Here is a 17,133-nt window from a genome sequence, read left to right as displayed (position 1 = left end):
AAGACGAAAACCTAAATAAAATAAAAAATCACTTTAAAAATAAACCATAAATATATGATGCACATTAGTGTAACAAAACCATTTTTGTAAACATTTTCTTCAACATAACATGTGCATGAGGAAAAAGACACTGCACTCAATACAGAGTTACTCTGATTTAAATACAGAAAGGTATTACTTATTAAAGCTTTGACTACACCTACAGACATATCTGTATTTTGTTTTGAAGAGCAGTGCTAAATATAAATAGTTTAATGTTCCATATTTAATGGTATCATAATACTGTTTTCTTTTGTAATTTTGCCATCTTGGCACTTTTGTGAAGTCACTACCCTGTTAAAGGAAAAAAACAAACAAACCATCCCTTCTCTAGAAGAATGACATTTCACCTGTTCATAATCTTTTATGGAGAAACCTAACTGAGCACCTGTATGAAGCTGCAGCAACACAATCTGGTTTACGAGGTGCTGAGGCTGGGAAGGCAAGGAAAGTACACACCAGAAACCTGTCCCCTGCCCCCGCCCCAGGACAAATGGGTGTCTGACCTCAGGTGACTTAAGCCCAGAGACAGCCGTGATCGCACTCATGCAAACACCACCAGAGTGCTGTGGGGGGCCTCTTGCTGCTGCACGAGCAGGACAGGCCCAATTCTGGCTTGAGCTCAGACCCTATCACCTCGGAAAGGAAATCCAGTTTTTGTCAAGTTCTAACTATGCAGTAATTCCAATGAAAAACCATTTGTCTTTATCTGGTCACCCCCCTTGGCTTACAGCTTCAAGTCTTTCAAGTCTGTATACGTAAGACTGTGATGCCTCCGTCTTTTCTGTCTTCCTTGGTGGTATCAGAAGTTTAGTGGGTTTTTTTGTTGTTGTTGTTTTTTTCCAGACACCTGCTCAACTTTACCTGTCCGTGAAGTCATGGGAGAGGCTACAATCAACGCAGCCATTGAGTTATTTCTCCTCTCAGCGTGCACACATGTTCACTGTGGCACATTTCATCTTACTCGAAAAGCCAAAACATGCAGGGAATCACCAACAGTAATTTGATTCTGACTGAATTCCTGTGGTGATGGCATCTGGCCCATCTCAAAAGTCCCTTCCACAGGTGGGATTAAGTCTTCAATCTTCTCTATGTTAACTACAAATTAGTAGAAAAGAACTAGTCCTCTCTGCTTTGGACATGAGCATCACTCCAAAGTCTTAGAGATGGGAAAACCTTTCCCAATGCCTTGTCCTTTTCAAAAGAGGGCAAGGCTTTCTCAGCTTATCTTGTCTTTGTGGGTAGGTACATCTGTATTGTGTCTGCATCTGTGAGTATATCTATTTCTTGCTAGGTTTTTGTAATTCCAGGACAACCTTTGGCAAAGATGCTGAACCAGGAGGAAGAGAATGATAGGGGTCAAAGTGGATGCCAAATAGGATGAGAATGCTGGGCAAAGCCTTGACAGATAGGTGCAAATGACTGTTATCTTTTTGGGAGGAAAATCTTCCTTTTTCATGTTGTAAAAGAAACTTAACCACAAAGGAGGATTAAGCCTAGGAAACACCAAGTTCTGTTTGGTAAACAAAGTTTAAAGCCACAATCACGCAATATTCCCACTCCAAACTCAACCAGAGGAAAGTAAGCTGGCAGAGCCAGGACACCGAGCATTGCTCCTTTACCAAGAGATTAACAGTCTCAGAGGAATTGAGTGACCATGAAGCCATAAAACAAATTATTACCCAAGACATTTATTACAAATGTCATGAACATATTCATAAAGTAAAACTGGTTTAAAAAACAGAGAGAGAACAAGAGAGCAAGGGAGAGGAGAAAAGCCAGGGCTTTGATATTACAACTAAAACACAGGAAGATGCCATCTTATGAATAAGCAGTATTAACTACATTCTTAAAATAGTTTTAGTGCATTGCATTTTTAGAAAAGGGAAAAACCACCCCTCCCCCACCCCAAGAAAAGGTTCCTGCAACACCGAACAGTTTGTGTGACTATTCTAACATGACCATCCGTCTGCTACCAAACCCCGAATTGAGAACAATGAGGCCTCTTATGTTGCAGGCCACGTTTGCCCATCAACCACTAATGGTGCATCTGGTGAAAACAAAGCATTCTGCTCTCTGAACTGAGAAAACAGATTGCATCTGTCAGCATGATGAAGCCATACGGCTATTTCCCATCTTCAGGGACAATTTCTCTCGTGCCTACTGAAACCTGTGACAAAATTAACAGTCAAACTTCAATCTGATAGTTTTGGTATTAAGATTAAATTAAACATTAATGTTTTCCTCCAAAAAACATAGAAACTAAACCACCTCTTAATGCATTACAAATAATGAGGTAGGCAAAAAAATAAACATGTGGTTGAAAAATTTCTTTTCCTCTGCAAGTGCAGACTGTGGTAAAACTGTTGTCGCGCTTCTAGGTTTAAACAAAAATTAAACCTTTAACTGAGGCAGTGCTAATACTGTCACACAACACAGTTCTGGCCATTATACAAATGCACACATTTTCTCTTTTTTTTTTTTTTTTTTAAAGAACCATCTGCACATGATTTAGGCAAAACCTGGTACACAGAAAAATGACTGAGTTTTTGGCCAAGCCAAAAAAAAAAAAAAATCCAAATAAACAAAATGGGACCCCCTTAACCCACCCACCCTGCCTCCCAAGCCCCACCCACAAAGGTTATCCTAGTAACTGTCTTTCACATTTTATAAATATTAACTTCTTAAACCTGCACCTTCTTCTTTGACCACATATTGTCACATTACAAAAAAGAAATGTCAATTAAATACACTGTTAATGTTACTATATTAAATCTGCTCTCTGCTTCAGCAAACTGCTCGTTAGACCACCATTTTACACCTCCGTGTGCCCACTTCCAACAAAACCAATGGCATGTTCATAGTCTCCACCTTCCATACCCACAAGACAGAGTCATTCAGAGACAAGGAATTCTGGAGCTGAAGGAAAGGCATTTGCTTTCTGGTCTGATGCTCAATCCCAAACACTTATAGCACCTGATGGTAGAATGTGAACAGCACCAGCTGCATTGCAGCCTTGATTTATTTTTGAGTAGGGAAAAGAAGAGAAGGGGGATAAACTGGTAAGAGGTGCAAGAAAGGAAACAAAACGAAACGAAACAAAACAAAAAACCCCACACATGGTGTCCGCACACACAGCTGTCCTGGACCACACCGGTGCAGCTCTGAGCTCCAGTTGCAAGGAATTCCAAGTTCTCAGGATCCTGAAGACTCTGGGGACCAGCAAGCCTCATCGCACTGCTTCTACCAGCTCAGAAGAGAAGTCCTGCCTAATGTCATGAAGTAAACCTGACTACTGCCACCAGACCGAACAGAGGCAAAGAAGACCTGCAAAAGCAAGAGAAAAAAAGAGGGAGAGATTTACCATGAAAACACAACCCAGTCCTCAGGAGCAATGCTTCCTACAGTTCCTAGGCAGATAACCTGGAGCCACTGCCCCCTCAACAGCTCCAAATGCAGGAAGCTTAAAAGCCCAAAGGCCCTTTCCAAAAGAAAATCTGAGATGATATCAATTTATCATATATAAGTAGTCATCATCTCTGTCGGCAATTTTTATTACAACTAAGAAGGCTAACACTGCCATATTGTGAGAACTCAAAAGAAAGAAACTGAAAAAAAAAAAAAGAAAGAAACTGATATTTCTGAAATTGAGCAATTTCTTTTTACCTCCACTGCTAATAACATCTAAAAGATAAATGTGTCTGGGAAAACACAATGAGCAATGGAGAGGACTCCTCACCAACCTGCTTTTTCTTTTTTTAAAATTTTTTTTTAATATTTTAAAGATTTTATTTATTTATTTGACAGAGAGAGAGTTAGCGAGAGCGGGAACACAAGCAGGGGGAGTGGGAGAGGGAGAAGCAGACTCCCCGCCGAGCAGCAAGTCTTTTTAAATTTATTATGATTTTGTCTGTCAATCAGCATCTGGAAGACAATTCTTCCAGAAGTCACATTGTGGGGCTCGATCCCAGGACCCTGGGATCACGACCTGAGCCGAAGGCAGACGCTTAATGGCTGAGCCACCCAGGTGCCCTGCCTTTTCTCTTTTAAAAAACTAAGCTAAAATGTATTAGTTATTTCACAAGACTCTCTAGTCAAATTATGACAATTTACTTTTGGGCCTTTTATTAATAGACTTTAAGGGATGTAACATTATAAATAATAAAAATATCTAAACGCCCGAAGTTCAAAGAATATTATAGTTACGGCTACATTAAATATACTCAGGAAAATATAAGCCAAAAAGCTGGCAAAATCCTGGATTGGGTCGGAGGTTGTATGGGGTTTCAAGGTAAACAATTTGGGAGATACTATTAGAAAAAAATGTGAACTCCATTAGTAAATGAGCTATAGGACTGCAGGAAAGTGGGCTGGTGGTGATGCAGCTTATTTAGTGAGCAGGTAGTTAGGCAGGAGGACCACCCAAGGACAGATCTACAGCTTCTTTATCAAGCTGAATTTTTAAATTTAATCTGAGCAGTCAACCAGTGGGCCAGTGGCTAGGATATTTAATATATTTTAATGTGAAGCAAGAGGTGGAAACGTTCTTAAGAGGCAAATTCCTAAGGCTGCAATGGGCTGCCTCAGGTGGGCAGAGGCTTTCCATCCAGGTGGATGGATGAGAAAGAAAGTTGGGCTTGGTAAAGGCCAGGCCCACCTGGAGGTCCTTCTCAAAGCAGGTGGGATGGGTCAACACCCAAGGCCATCCAGCTGCTTCACTCCAAAGCTGGCTTAGGGAGGGGCTTCCAGGGAGAAAGTAGGCCCTGGAGGAGACAAGGATGTGGCCAGTTTTGAAAACCAAAGGTTTTAAATGGGGCTTTGAAGCCTTGGGGTCTCAGCTGCAGGAGGGGCCCATGCTTCTGCATAAAATGATTTATGTGGTTAGGTATTTCTGACATGCGAACTATAGTTATTTTACTATTCAGAAGCAGACAAGTGGTCTGATGCATATCAAGGGAGAGGAAACTTTTACCTACCCAAATTTGCAAGGGGGTTCCTTCCAATCACAAAAGAATCCCATTCATTTAAATTGGCAGCTTTAACCTTCCCTGTCCCTAAACCCAAACATAGCTCACACAGATTACCTAATGGGGTTAAAAACAACCACCACAAACAAACCAACATATAATGATTTCAGAGGAGGTAAGTATCTCTTGTCCCCTTATAAGCAAACACAAAATAGAATATACTCCATCCCCCATAAACAGGTTTAAAAAGTCACTACTAAAACATTGCTTGATGAATTTATTTCAGAATCTATCAAAACCCCAAGAAAAGGCTTCACCAAACTCCATGGAAAATAAACCATTACTAAAGCTAGTAGTAGCTAAAAAGAAGTTGTAAGGAAACCATTACCTTGTCATTGCGTTCACATAAGAATTTTAGTCTTTGAGCCCTTTTGTGCATAAACACACCATCCAAGTGACCAGTTTCCACAGATCGGATCTCTATGGCCTTTTCTCCCCAGCCCATCGTCTGATTGGATCGAATATATGCTTTTTGAGAAGAGGGGAAAACATGTAATTGTTAGATAAGGAAACAGCCATGAAAAGATGCTGCTCTTATAATACACACATACCTGCATGTCTAGCACTTAAAGACTTTTGTTTTTAAGGAACTTTGCTTTTGTAACCTTTTAAAGTTTATCCTGGGAAGTGGTAATTTGAATTCCCGACATGGTTCATGCTTATCGTGAGCAATGACCCACTGGATGCAGAGTTTTGCGCTCATATTTTTATGAAACCAGTCGTGAAGAAGGCAGGAAGAAGTGATGAAGAGAGACAGTGACTAACTGCAATGAAACCAGAAGAAGTCGGGGATATAAACTGAAAATTTCAGATATCAGCCTTTCTGCCTCTTTATTCTTGAATGCACGCTGGAAGATCAAGAGGCTGTGTTTCTAGTTGTGGCTCTGCCACTCAAAAGAACAAGTCCCTTACGCTTTTTCTCTCACCTTACTTTCCACAAATCAGTCAACAACATCTGTTCTATTCCCTGGATGTCTTAAGGATTAAATGACAAGAGTTTTAAAAAGTGTTCAATAATTACTTGGATTTTGTTTTAAAATAGACAATGACCAGTCCCATGGTCTACAATCTTATTTGCCACCATCTATTGCCAACCGTTCTGCTAAATGACCAGAGGGTCTACACAACAGGTAAAACTTGTCTGATAAATATATGCAGTTTTAGAGAAGGCCCCACTTTTACAAGTGCTACCTTTTCCTCTGAGTGATACCTACCTACAGATGTCGGCATCTCTCCCCACTGCAGAACCACATCCTTGGTGATTCTTCCATAGGTATTCACATAAACCCCTTCATCTTCATAGCACACCAGAAGCTCCATGCCATCTGTGTTGGGGAGGATGATGATTGCATGGGGTTTGATGCTACACTGGATCTAGAGAAGAGGAACAAAGTACAGGGAAGTAGGTTTGTGGTTATTTCTATCCCTGCAAAAGTGCTCAAAAGATTGTCTTGGTGAATGCACTGGTTAATATTCTTGGTGAATAAATACAGCAATTGAATAAAATTCTGGAAAACCCATGCAGTATATATCCCAAAGACTACCTTTTACAGGTCATATACTCTACTAGTTCACATTTCTGAGGCCCCTGGAACATATCTGGATTGTGGACTCTATTAAGACATTTTGTTCCCCAAACCATTCCCAACCCAGGGATGTTCTGGCCTGCCAGCAACTGCCCCAAATCCATCCCATGTTAGTCAAAGCCAGGGCTAAGAGGTTTTCAGGAGGGCCTCACAGAGCCGGGAGAATGGATTTCCACTTGTCTCAGAGCATGCAGCTACTGAAAATGGCACATCGTTTAAATACTCACCCCCATACCAAGGGGAAGCAAGGAATCCCTGCTTGTGTTAGTTCATTAAGCAGAGTAAAGAAAAAAGTCAAAACAAAATGAAGCCAGTCAACCAACCATAGAGTGTGGGTTCTTTCTTACGTGTGTTGGTAGATAAATGTCATAGACGGATCCTGAATCCACATCTACAGCATGGAATCCAGCACAGGATCCATAGATCACTTTCAACCTCTGGCCTTCCTCCACAGTGAGATCCACCAGCAATGGCTTATGTACCAGTTCTCCAAATGACTACAAAGAAGTAGTAGACAGAGTAGAGAAGCAGTAAGACAGAGTAGAACTTATTTCTGATAGATCAAACTAGAGAAGCCAAACCCAAGGTACTCAGTTATTCAATTACTGAGCTACTCTGGCAACAACCATAAGCAAAAATACTCTAGAAAATAAGTCTTTTTAAATTTATTATGATTTTGTCTGTCAATCAGCATCTGGAAGACAATTCTTCCAGAAGTCACACTGCAAATCCCCCTAGTTGGTCCAAGAATTCCACTCTGTTGTTTGCCTTGGTGACAAATACATCTAGAGTGAAATAATCAGGACTTTCTGTAGTATACTGTTCAACTATTCAGAGGCAGGCAATGGAGAAAGAGGAGGAGTTGTGGGAGTCACATACTGAGAATTTTTAGTAAGGTCATCATAGTCACCATACAGACTTCTACTTTCATTTCTCGACTAGAGTGATACAGTGATGAAAAGCTGTACTGCAAGAGCCTGCATGACCTATAATGGACTGAGTGACCCCAGTTCTTCATTAGTATCAATACCTACAGCTCACAAGACAGACTTAATATATTTATAAAAGCAACTCAGAGAGTACACCTGGCATATAAAGGATATTAAGACCAGATCTCAGAAGACAGCTGTAATTTTACAACCAATTACTTTTAGTCAATAATATGTGGATTTATTTTTTAAGCAAACATGGTAACCCCATTTATCCTGCTTTACTGGGGAATCAAGCAATAAGCAATCTAAATATGTCAATTTTCCAAATACTTGAAGCTTACCCTTAATAAAATGTACCAAAAACTATTTTAAAAAAATAAGTAAATAGAATCATTTTGGATGAAAAATTCTTAATTTCTTGATATGCGCTAAAACAGCCCCAGGGCTATGCTTAAGGTTTTGTGGCTAATATTAGAAATGAGATTATTACTTATAATATCTACTGTCATAGTAATATTTTAACTAAGGATTTCCTAAGTTTGTATCTAATGTAAACTCTAGAATTATAAAAAATACTAAAAATACCCAGAGAAAACTGCTAAGATTTTTCTACAGTTTTTCCCTTAAACAAAAATGATACATTATTCATGTTAACTTACTTTTTCTATTTAACGTGTAATACATATTCCTTGTGTCATGAATAATTTCTGTAATTTTTAGTACTCTATCGAATAGATATACCGTCAAGCTGCCTACTGTTGGCATAGAGTGTTATCAAAAACATATCTAAATCTTTATACACATGCATGACTTCAGGTAGCAGGTCAAAGTCTACTTTTTAAACAGAGAAGGTGTTATTTTGTTCTTTCTTCTGTTATCATATTGACATATCAAAGTGCCTACCAAATATTTAGCTTTCTCCTTCTCATACTCTGAAGACTCAGAAAGCAGACAGTGAGGCTTATTACATTGGAAATGGCCTCTCTTACGATAAAGTTATACACTGTGTTATTACATAATTTTTAAATGATCAGTTTTAACTGTTTATAGTTTTTAAACTTATCCCCTGGCTCTTGGTCACACATGCATGGCTGATGCTACTTTTAAGTACACTTGATGCTGTTACCTTAAAGGCCATAAATTTGTGATACGGCTTGGGTGCCCACGCATAGACCTCCACAGAACTCTTCAAAGCAATTACCAGAAATTTGATTCTTTCATATTTTACTGAAAACAACAAACATAAAACAAGAGAAGCACAAGTCAGAATCAACATGGAACTCCAAATTCTGTTGTCTTTTGCAAACTTTATAAATATGCCTTCTTTTGAGTCATTCAGACCAACAGGAGAAAAATACTGAGTGATCAAACCTCAGAGTTTCCTTTTCCAATACTTTTATGTACGATTCAGGCTGTTCCCATCTTTCTTGATGATGTATGGGACTCAATCAACTCCAATACTCTGGTTACTATCAGTGAGTACTTTCACTAATATTTCTAATCTTCTTAGATTGCAAGTATTTAATAATCAAGGACAATGCCAGCCATACCACTCTCAAGTCTTAAGGGCTCAGTATTACTTCAAAAGGATAATAGTGCGGTTAATCAGTTAAGTATCACTTTGAACCACTTCTTGATCTACAGAGGTAGTGACTACTTGAATTCCACCTAAAGTTCTGTACAAAAACAGCAGTAGTAAAGGAAATATAGTTGAAAATGCCTTCTTTACATGGCTGTTCTCCTGCAGCCAGGCAACTCTCCTTAAGAACAGACACTCTCTGGGTGTTGTATGTAAGGGATTCATAACTGACTTCTATTCCAGAAACCAGTACTACACTATATGTTAACTAATAAAATTTAAATTAAAAAAATAAATAAAAAATAAGTGTGGTTACAGCACTGTAAACAAACAAACCCCAGATGCTCTGAGGGGCTGTGACCACAAATGTAGCTCTATTAGTTTCTTTATAAGCTATCCAATGTCACACTACTACTTGATTTCTTTGTACATGAGAGATGACTTGTTAACTTGATAACTCTCCTTGTTAAATTCCATATACAGTCACTATTCAAATAAATCACTGACATTAATATTAAGAAACAAAGGATTACAAGAGGTTGTCCAAAGCAGTGCTGCTTAATAAAATTTTCTGCAATGATCAAAAGGTTTTATATGTGTGTACTGTTAATAGGATAGCCACTAGTTATATGTGGCCATCGGGCACCTGGAATGTAATAGTGTCACTGAGGAACTACATTTTAAAGTTTATTTCACGTTAACTAATTTAAATATACATTTAAATAGCCCCTCTTCTTGATGGCAACTATAATGTACAGCACAGGTTTTGATAAACGGAATATAATTTCCTGAAAGTATAAAGACAATGAATGAATGGTATTGCACACTCTTATCTCAGAAAATGTTTTGATTCATTCTGTAAGAATGACAGGCCTGAGGATTGCTGTTTTGTTCCAACAAAAAGCCCAGCACCGCCTAACACATTTGCCTCTAGCTCCCCTTGTAGGATAATCTATTCTTGTACATTTCACCTGTTTTGATCTGTTTCATTAAATTTAGACTTAGATGATTCTTGTTACACCTCAAGAATTCTTTCACATAAACTCCTAATCCCAAAATTTAATCAAGGAGATAGTACTACTTTTTAGTAATACAGAATCACTCCAATATTGGGGTAGCTCCTGCAGTCATTACTAACCAATGCGCTGAGAGTTGTAGACAGATTATATCAATAAGAAGAAAATGTCAAAGACTGTAATATTCTCGGAAGCAGAGGAACTGACTATAGCATATACTTTATAAACATAGAAAAAATAAAACATACTAGCAGAAATCAGTATATAATAGGACTCTTACGTTAGTCAGTCATAGGTATATAGAGACGATTTGTTGCTTTTTCAAATTCTATTACAATATATCATCTCTCCCATAAAAGTTCAATTTGGCTAAGTTCCATTATTTCCCCTTTATTTCCAACATTAATACTAGTATTTTGATTTTCTTCATACATAAAAAATTTGTTTTGGTTTTGTTCTTTTAAGCTCTTATTACATAAGAACCACAGCATGCAAGCCAGCAAGAAAAAAAAACAAGACAGTTGCTATGAAACACTGGCTGACCAGCCTGATTCATTTAGTAGTTAGAGCACAGTAGCTCTGCACAGTGCACTTCATTCAAAACGACAAGCCATAGCTCTTTGGTCAAACTCTCAAACTATCTATCAGTGACTGCCAAGAACCCAAAGTCCTCTAAATGGAGAATAGGCCTGGAGCGCAAAGCAAGAATCCAAATTGGCTGGCTTTCCTTTGGCAAGGTTTCCTTAGAGAGGTTCTTGTGGCCACAGCTTGCAGAGAAGAATGTGGACTGTCAAAGAGGAAGGGTGAAAAGCCTCGCTTACAGGATGAACTGTGAGGATGAGACGGACAGAGGACAGGGTGAGCAGCAGGAATGAATGGTGTTATGCTAAAAGGTGCACTGTGAGTCTAGATGACACTTCAGGATTAGACGATGCCTTAGAAACATAATCGCAGAAATGAGCGAGGGGGATCAGAAACAACACTAACTAAACCCTGCAAAACAAAACCTCATGACCCTCCTGGAACTTACCAACTTTATAGTGTACACATCCTTCCAAATCTCCCACGGTTGTCCATCCCTGCTTCTTCTCAACTTCTGGATCATTGTGAAGTATTTTATTTCTTAACCAGGACAAATAGTAGACACGTAACTTATCCTTTTTGCCTAGCAAAACAAATATAAATATTTTACATGCATATTCAAAGTAGATACCATCATTAATAACAATAGTAGCCAAAGAAACGTCAATGAACAACAAATATCCTTCTAAGGGAACCATCTCTATGAATTTTACTAGAACCTCAATTTAAGCTATTCAGATGGACTTTGAAACTCCTATAGAATTATTATCAAGTATAGGACTGAGTTAGAAGGAAAGATTTTATTTATTTATTTATTTATTTATTTGAGAGAGAGAGACACTGAGAGGATGAGAGCGGAGGGGCAGAAGGAGAGAGAGAATCCTAAGCAGGTTCCACGCCCAGCGCAGAGCCTGATGCGGGGCTTGATCTCACGACCCTGAGAGCGTGACCTGAGCTGAAATCAAGAGTCGGATGCTTAACCAACTGAGCCACTCAGGAGCCCCAAAAGAAAAGGTTTTAAAAGAATAAAGAACTTAGACTTATGTAAACAGTCAGTATTCATAAACCACAAAGTAATACAAACACCTACACAGCAATACAACCAATAGAACTTATAAAGCGCTTTCACAAGTATAATGTCCTCTGATTCTCAAAACTCTCTGGAGTAGCTATTATTTCTCATTAGACAGCATAGAAAGATTAAATAAATCACCCAAGGCAGGGACTCAAATCCAGCAAAAAGCCATAAACTGGAGGTTGGTACAACTTAGAGAGCTGACAGAGGACTCACAACCTATAAATCACTTAGAAGAGAGAAAACCCAATAGAAAAAGTGGGCAATCGACTACAACAGGCAAAAGAAGTTACCACATAGATACCTAAAAAAGGTACTTGCTCTCAATAGTCAATTAGTGAATGCATATTAAAACCATAATGATATATAATTTCATATATCAGGGTGTCTAGAATTAAAAAAAACAGCAGTACTAAAAAAAACAACAATAGTACTAAAAGTAGGGAAGGTGGAGGAACTAGAAACTAGTGTTAACTGTTAGAACCACTTTGAAAAGTCTGACATTATCTAATAAAGTAGGATATACGCATACCCTACTTATGATCCAGTAATTTCTCTAATATAAATGTGTGTGTATGAGCCCCCAAATACAAATGAGAATGTTCATAGCAGCATTGTTCCTAAGAGCTGTAAACAGCAAACACAAACATGTATCAACAGTAGAACAAATAAATTGTGGTACAGTCATACACAGAAATGAAGTGGAACAAAATAGCTCTATGAGCAACAACAACAAAATGATGTTGAACAAAAGAAACTAGACATACTGACAAGCTTAAAAAGAAAAATCATATGATCATATCAACAGATGCAGAAAAAACATCTGACAAAACCCAATATCCATTTCATGATCGAAAACTCACAGCAAATAGGAATAGAGGGAAACTGCTTCAATTTGCTAAAGAACACGTATAAAAAACTTATGGCTAATACCATACTTAAAGGTGAGAAACTAGATACTTTCCTCTTTAAGAACAAGGGAAGGGTGTCTCCACTTGCCAATCCTAAACATCAAAGTAGATGTCTTAGCTAATGCAATAGGACAAAGGAAACAAACGGTATACAAACTGGGAAGGAAGAAATACAGGATTATGTAAGTAGAAAATACCAAACAACTGGCTAAAAAAAAAATCCTGTAACTAATAAAATGATTATAGTAAGGTTGCAAGTTATAAGGTTCATACATAAAAGTCAATTGCTTTCCTATATACTTGCAATAAGCAATTGGAAATTTGAAATTAAAAACACAGCACCATCTACAGAAAAACTAAAAACAGGGGTGGCCTGAGTGGCTCAGTCAGTTGAGTGTCTTACTCTTGATTTTGGCTCAGGTCATGATCTCAGGGTTGTAAGAGCAAGCCCTGCGTCAGGCTCCATGCTCAATGGAGAGTTTGCTTGAGATTCTCTCCCTCTCCCCCACCCCTCTTTAAAAAATTAATACATCTTTTTTTAAAAAGCACTAAAGGGGTGCCTGGGTGGCTCAGTTGGTTAAGCGACTGCCTTCGGCTCAGGTCATGATCCTGGAGTCCCAGGATCGAGTCCCGCATCGGGCTCCCTGCTCAGCAGGGAGTTTGCTTCTCCCTCTGACCCTGCCCCCTCTCATGTGCTCTCTCTCTCTCTCATTCTCTCTCAAATAAAATCCTAAAAAAAAAGTAAAAAAAGCACTAAAGTCAAAGGATATACTTAGTTATAAATCTAACAAAGGAGCCTTAAATAAGATCTCTATGAGGAAAACTATAAAACTCTGAAGAAAGAAATTAAAGGAGATCTAAACAGATGGAGATATATTCAATGGTCATGGATAAAACTCAATATTGCTACAGTATCAGTTCTACTCATCTAGGGAATCAATGTAATCCCAATCAAAATCCTATCAAGTTATTTAATACATATTGATAAGCTGACTCTAAGTTTATATGGAAAGGCAAGAGCCAGAACAGCCAACACAATATTGAAAAAGAACAACTTTGGAGGGCTGATACTATGTGACTTCAAGATTTATTATAAAGCTAAAATAATCGAGACAATATGGTATTAGCAAAAGGAAAAACAGATCAATGGAACAAAACAGAGAGCCCAGAAATAGACCCACACAAAACACTGATGTGGATGTGGAGCAAAAGGGACTCTTCATTTGAGGCCTGTAGAAAATCAAAACGATACAGCCACTTCGGAAGACAGGCTGGCTATTTCTTACAAAGCTAAATGTAGCCTTATCTTACGCTCCAGCAGTCATGCTCCTAGGTTTTTAACTAAACACATGAGTTGAAACCTTATGTCTATGCAAAAAGCTGTCCACAGATATTTATAGCAGCTTTATTCATAATTGCTAAAATTTGGAAGCAACCAAGAGGTCTTTCAATAAGTGAATGGATAAACAAAGTGGCTCATCCACACAACAGATTATTCAGCAACTAAAGAAACGCACTATCAAGTCATGAAAAGACATGGAAGAACCTTAAATACATACTGCTAAAGAAAGACACCAGTCTGAAAAGGCTACATACTACATGATTCCAATTATGACATTCTGGAGAAGGTCATAGAGAGACCAAAAAAACCAAAAAAAACAAAAAAAAACAGTTGTTGCCAGGGACTTTGGGGGAGAGATGAATAAATGGAGCACAGGGGATTTTTAGGGTAGTGAAATCAGTCTGTAATGGTGGATAATTATGTGTTTGTCAGAACCCTGAACTGTACAACACAAAGAGTGAACCCCAATGTAAACTTCAGACTTTAGTTACTAATAATAATATTGTTAATATTGGTTCATCAATTACAACAAATGTATTACACTAATGTGATACACTAATGCAGATGATAGGGAAAACTGGAGGTGGGGGTGTAATATGGGAATTGTCTATATTTTCTGTTCAACTTTTCTGTAAACTTAAAGGTGCTCTTCAGGGCGCCTGGGTGGCTCAGTTGGTTAAGCGACTGCCTTCGGCTCAGGTCATGATCCTGGAGTCTCAGGATCGAGTCCCGCATCGGGCTCCCTGCTCAGCAGGGAGTCTGCTTCTCCCTCTGACCCTCCCCCCTCTCATGCTCTCTCTCTATCTCATTCTCTCTCTCAAATAAATAAATAAAATCTTTAAAAAAAAAAAAAAAAAAAAAGGTGCTCTTCAAAAAAACACAGCCAGACACAAAAGAATGCTTACCATTTTACCATTTATATCAATTCACTTCAATGAAGGTAAAACCAACCTAATGTATTTTAAAAGACAGTGCTTCCCTCTGGGGACCAGGGGGGCAATGACTGGGAGGCAGCAGAGTGGGTACTGCAGGGGAGCTTCTGGGCTACTTGGGATTGTTGCATTTCTTCACCAGGGTAGGTGAATGGATCCTAGGTGGATGGATTCTAACTGTGACAATTCACTGAGTATATACTTATAATCTGTGCACTTTCTGTATTACATCTTGCACTTTAATCTTTTTAGGTTTTGAAGACTTTTTGAATGTGGGAAAATATTCAATAAAATGTTAAATGAAACAAAAACCATGTAGTTTTATGTATATAATGTTTCATTCCCATATTGTGATAAATATTTACAGAAATAAGAAGGAGGAGGGGCGCCTGGGTGGCTCAGTGGGTTAAGCATCTCTGGCTCAGGTCATGATCCCAGGGTCCGCTCAGCAGGGAGCCTGCTTCTCCCTCTCCCTCTGCCCTTTCCCCTGCTTGTTCTCTCTCTCTCTCCCTAATAAGTAAATAAAATCTTTAAAAAAAATGAGGAGGAAATATAAAAAAAAGTCAACAAGAGTTGTCTCTGAGATGGGGTAGCATTTTGTTTTATTCTTCCTAAGTTTTTTCTATTTTCAAAGCTTCCCAAAATTAACATATTACCTTCATGATTGTAGAAACCATTGCAAAAGAGGAAAAGAGGGGCATCTGGGTGTCTCAGTTGGTTAAGTGACTGCCTTTGGCTCAGGTCATGATCCCAGAGTCCTGGGATCAGGCCCTGCATCAGGCTCCCTGCTTAGTGGGGAGTCTGCTTCTCCCTCTCCCTCTGCCACTCCCCCTGCCTGTGCTCTCCTGCTCTCTCTCTGTCAAATAAAATCTTAAAAAAAATAAAATAAAATAAGGAAAAGAATACAGAAAAGTAGACCAAAAAATTTTTACTGCTGTCAGCTGATCAGTGATCCCCATAAATCGTCTTGTTCAATGGATCACAAAATGAAGTTTAAATCATTTTTAGCAGCAGATTTATATTTCCTCTAATTTTAAACCTACTCCCTGTCAACACTCAAGTTGTAAATGGCTGCTTTCTCATTTAAGTATGAGATGGATGGAGAAATTTCTGCATTTCAACAAAGGTCTTTTACTTACAACCAAAAGCCTATTTGAAAACTAAAATAACTCTGAGAAATGTTACATATAAACAAATGTAAGAAGCTGAGTTAGCAGATGATTAAATCAAAATTGCTGCTGGTTATTGTAAGACCTATTTAAAGTGTTTCAATTTTGCATACTCTTGACTCCAGCAATAATACAAATTATTAGGAAATTATTATCTATGCAACATGGATACGTATGCACAATGGTTAAGTAAGTTACGAGATGTACGTGAAAATGTTTACATGAGAGGGAAAAAAAGGGCTAAACTAAAAGACAAGAGAAGTAAATAAATTTTAGAGTATGTATGCAAAGAAACACTCTATAGCCACATAAAACAGATGTCATAGAGAAATGTTTAATAACATGGAAAGAGCAAGCCACATGATCTGGACAAACCAGAATGAATAAGATACACCCTCACTTCACTACAGTGGTTACCATGGCAGCTAGATGGGGCAGGGGATGCTAACCACAAGTACAAGAGTGTATTTAACACCTGTTAAAAGTAACTCATCAGGGCGCCTGGGTGGCTCAGTTGGTTAAGCGACTGCCTTCGGCTCAGGTCATGATCCTGGAGTCCCAGGATCGAGTCCCACATCGGGCTCCCTGCTCAGCAGGGAGTCTGCTTCTCCCTCTGACCCTCCTCCCTCTCATGCTCTCTGTCTCTCATTCTCTCTCTCGCAAATAAATAAAATCTTAAAAAAAAAAAAAAAAAGTAACTCATCAGCTCGTGGGTGTCATTATTATGTAATTATTCTCTCATTATTATTTTCTGTATGTTTGAAATGTTGCATAACCATTTTTACGCAGAATTTCCCCCTTTAAGTCTGTATTGAGTGTGTGTACACTTAAAGATGAGAAGTTAAAAACTGAAGAGTCAATAGGTATAGTATCTCTGGATGATTTTACATTTCATTTCTCCTACTTGCTTTTCTGACTAGTTTCTTATTTTCTAGAATAACAT

General features: G+C 38.4%; 1 protein-coding gene across 23 annotated transcripts in view; it reads right to left on the bottom strand.

Annotated features, from left to right (window-relative positions):
- Positions 1 to 1,550: 1,550 nt before the first annotated feature.
- The window catches only part of MAP4K4 (mitogen-activated protein kinase kinase kinase kinase 4), a 191,377-nt gene continuing 175,794 nt past the window's right edge, over positions 1,551 to 17,133 (bottom strand). For 13 of the 23 annotated variants that reach the window (XM_032419509.1, XM_032419518.1, XM_032419513.1 and 10 more), the window contains 6 exons: positions 11,210 to 11,344; positions 8,711 to 8,811; positions 6,976 to 7,149; positions 6,281 to 6,440; positions 5,395 to 5,534; positions 1,551 to 3,366 (listed from right to left, as the gene is read on the bottom strand). In XM_032419509.1, the coding sequence (XP_032275400.1) occupies positions 3,283 to 3,366; positions 5,395 to 5,534; positions 6,281 to 6,440; positions 6,976 to 7,149; positions 8,711 to 8,811; positions 11,210 to 11,344 (794 nt within the window). In that variant the 3' untranslated portion in view covers positions 1,551 to 3,282. The remainder of the gene's footprint in view (positions 3,367 to 5,394; positions 5,535 to 6,280; positions 6,441 to 6,975; positions 7,150 to 8,710; positions 8,812 to 11,209; positions 11,345 to 17,133) is intronic. The other 10 variants (XM_032419514.1, XM_032419519.1, XM_032419526.1 and 7 more) reach the window with 1 other exon arrangement.

The sequence above is a fragment of the Phoca vitulina genome, unplaced genomic scaffold (genome assembly GCF_004348235.1).
Source record: "Phoca vitulina isolate PV1807 unplaced genomic scaffold, GSC_HSeal_1.0 scaffold22, whole genome shotgun sequence".
Classification (NCBI taxonomy): Eukaryota; Metazoa; Chordata; class Mammalia; order Carnivora; family Phocidae; genus Phoca; species Phoca vitulina.
Note: the sequence above shows the minus strand (reverse complement) of the source record. Positions and strands in the feature narration are given on the sequence as shown.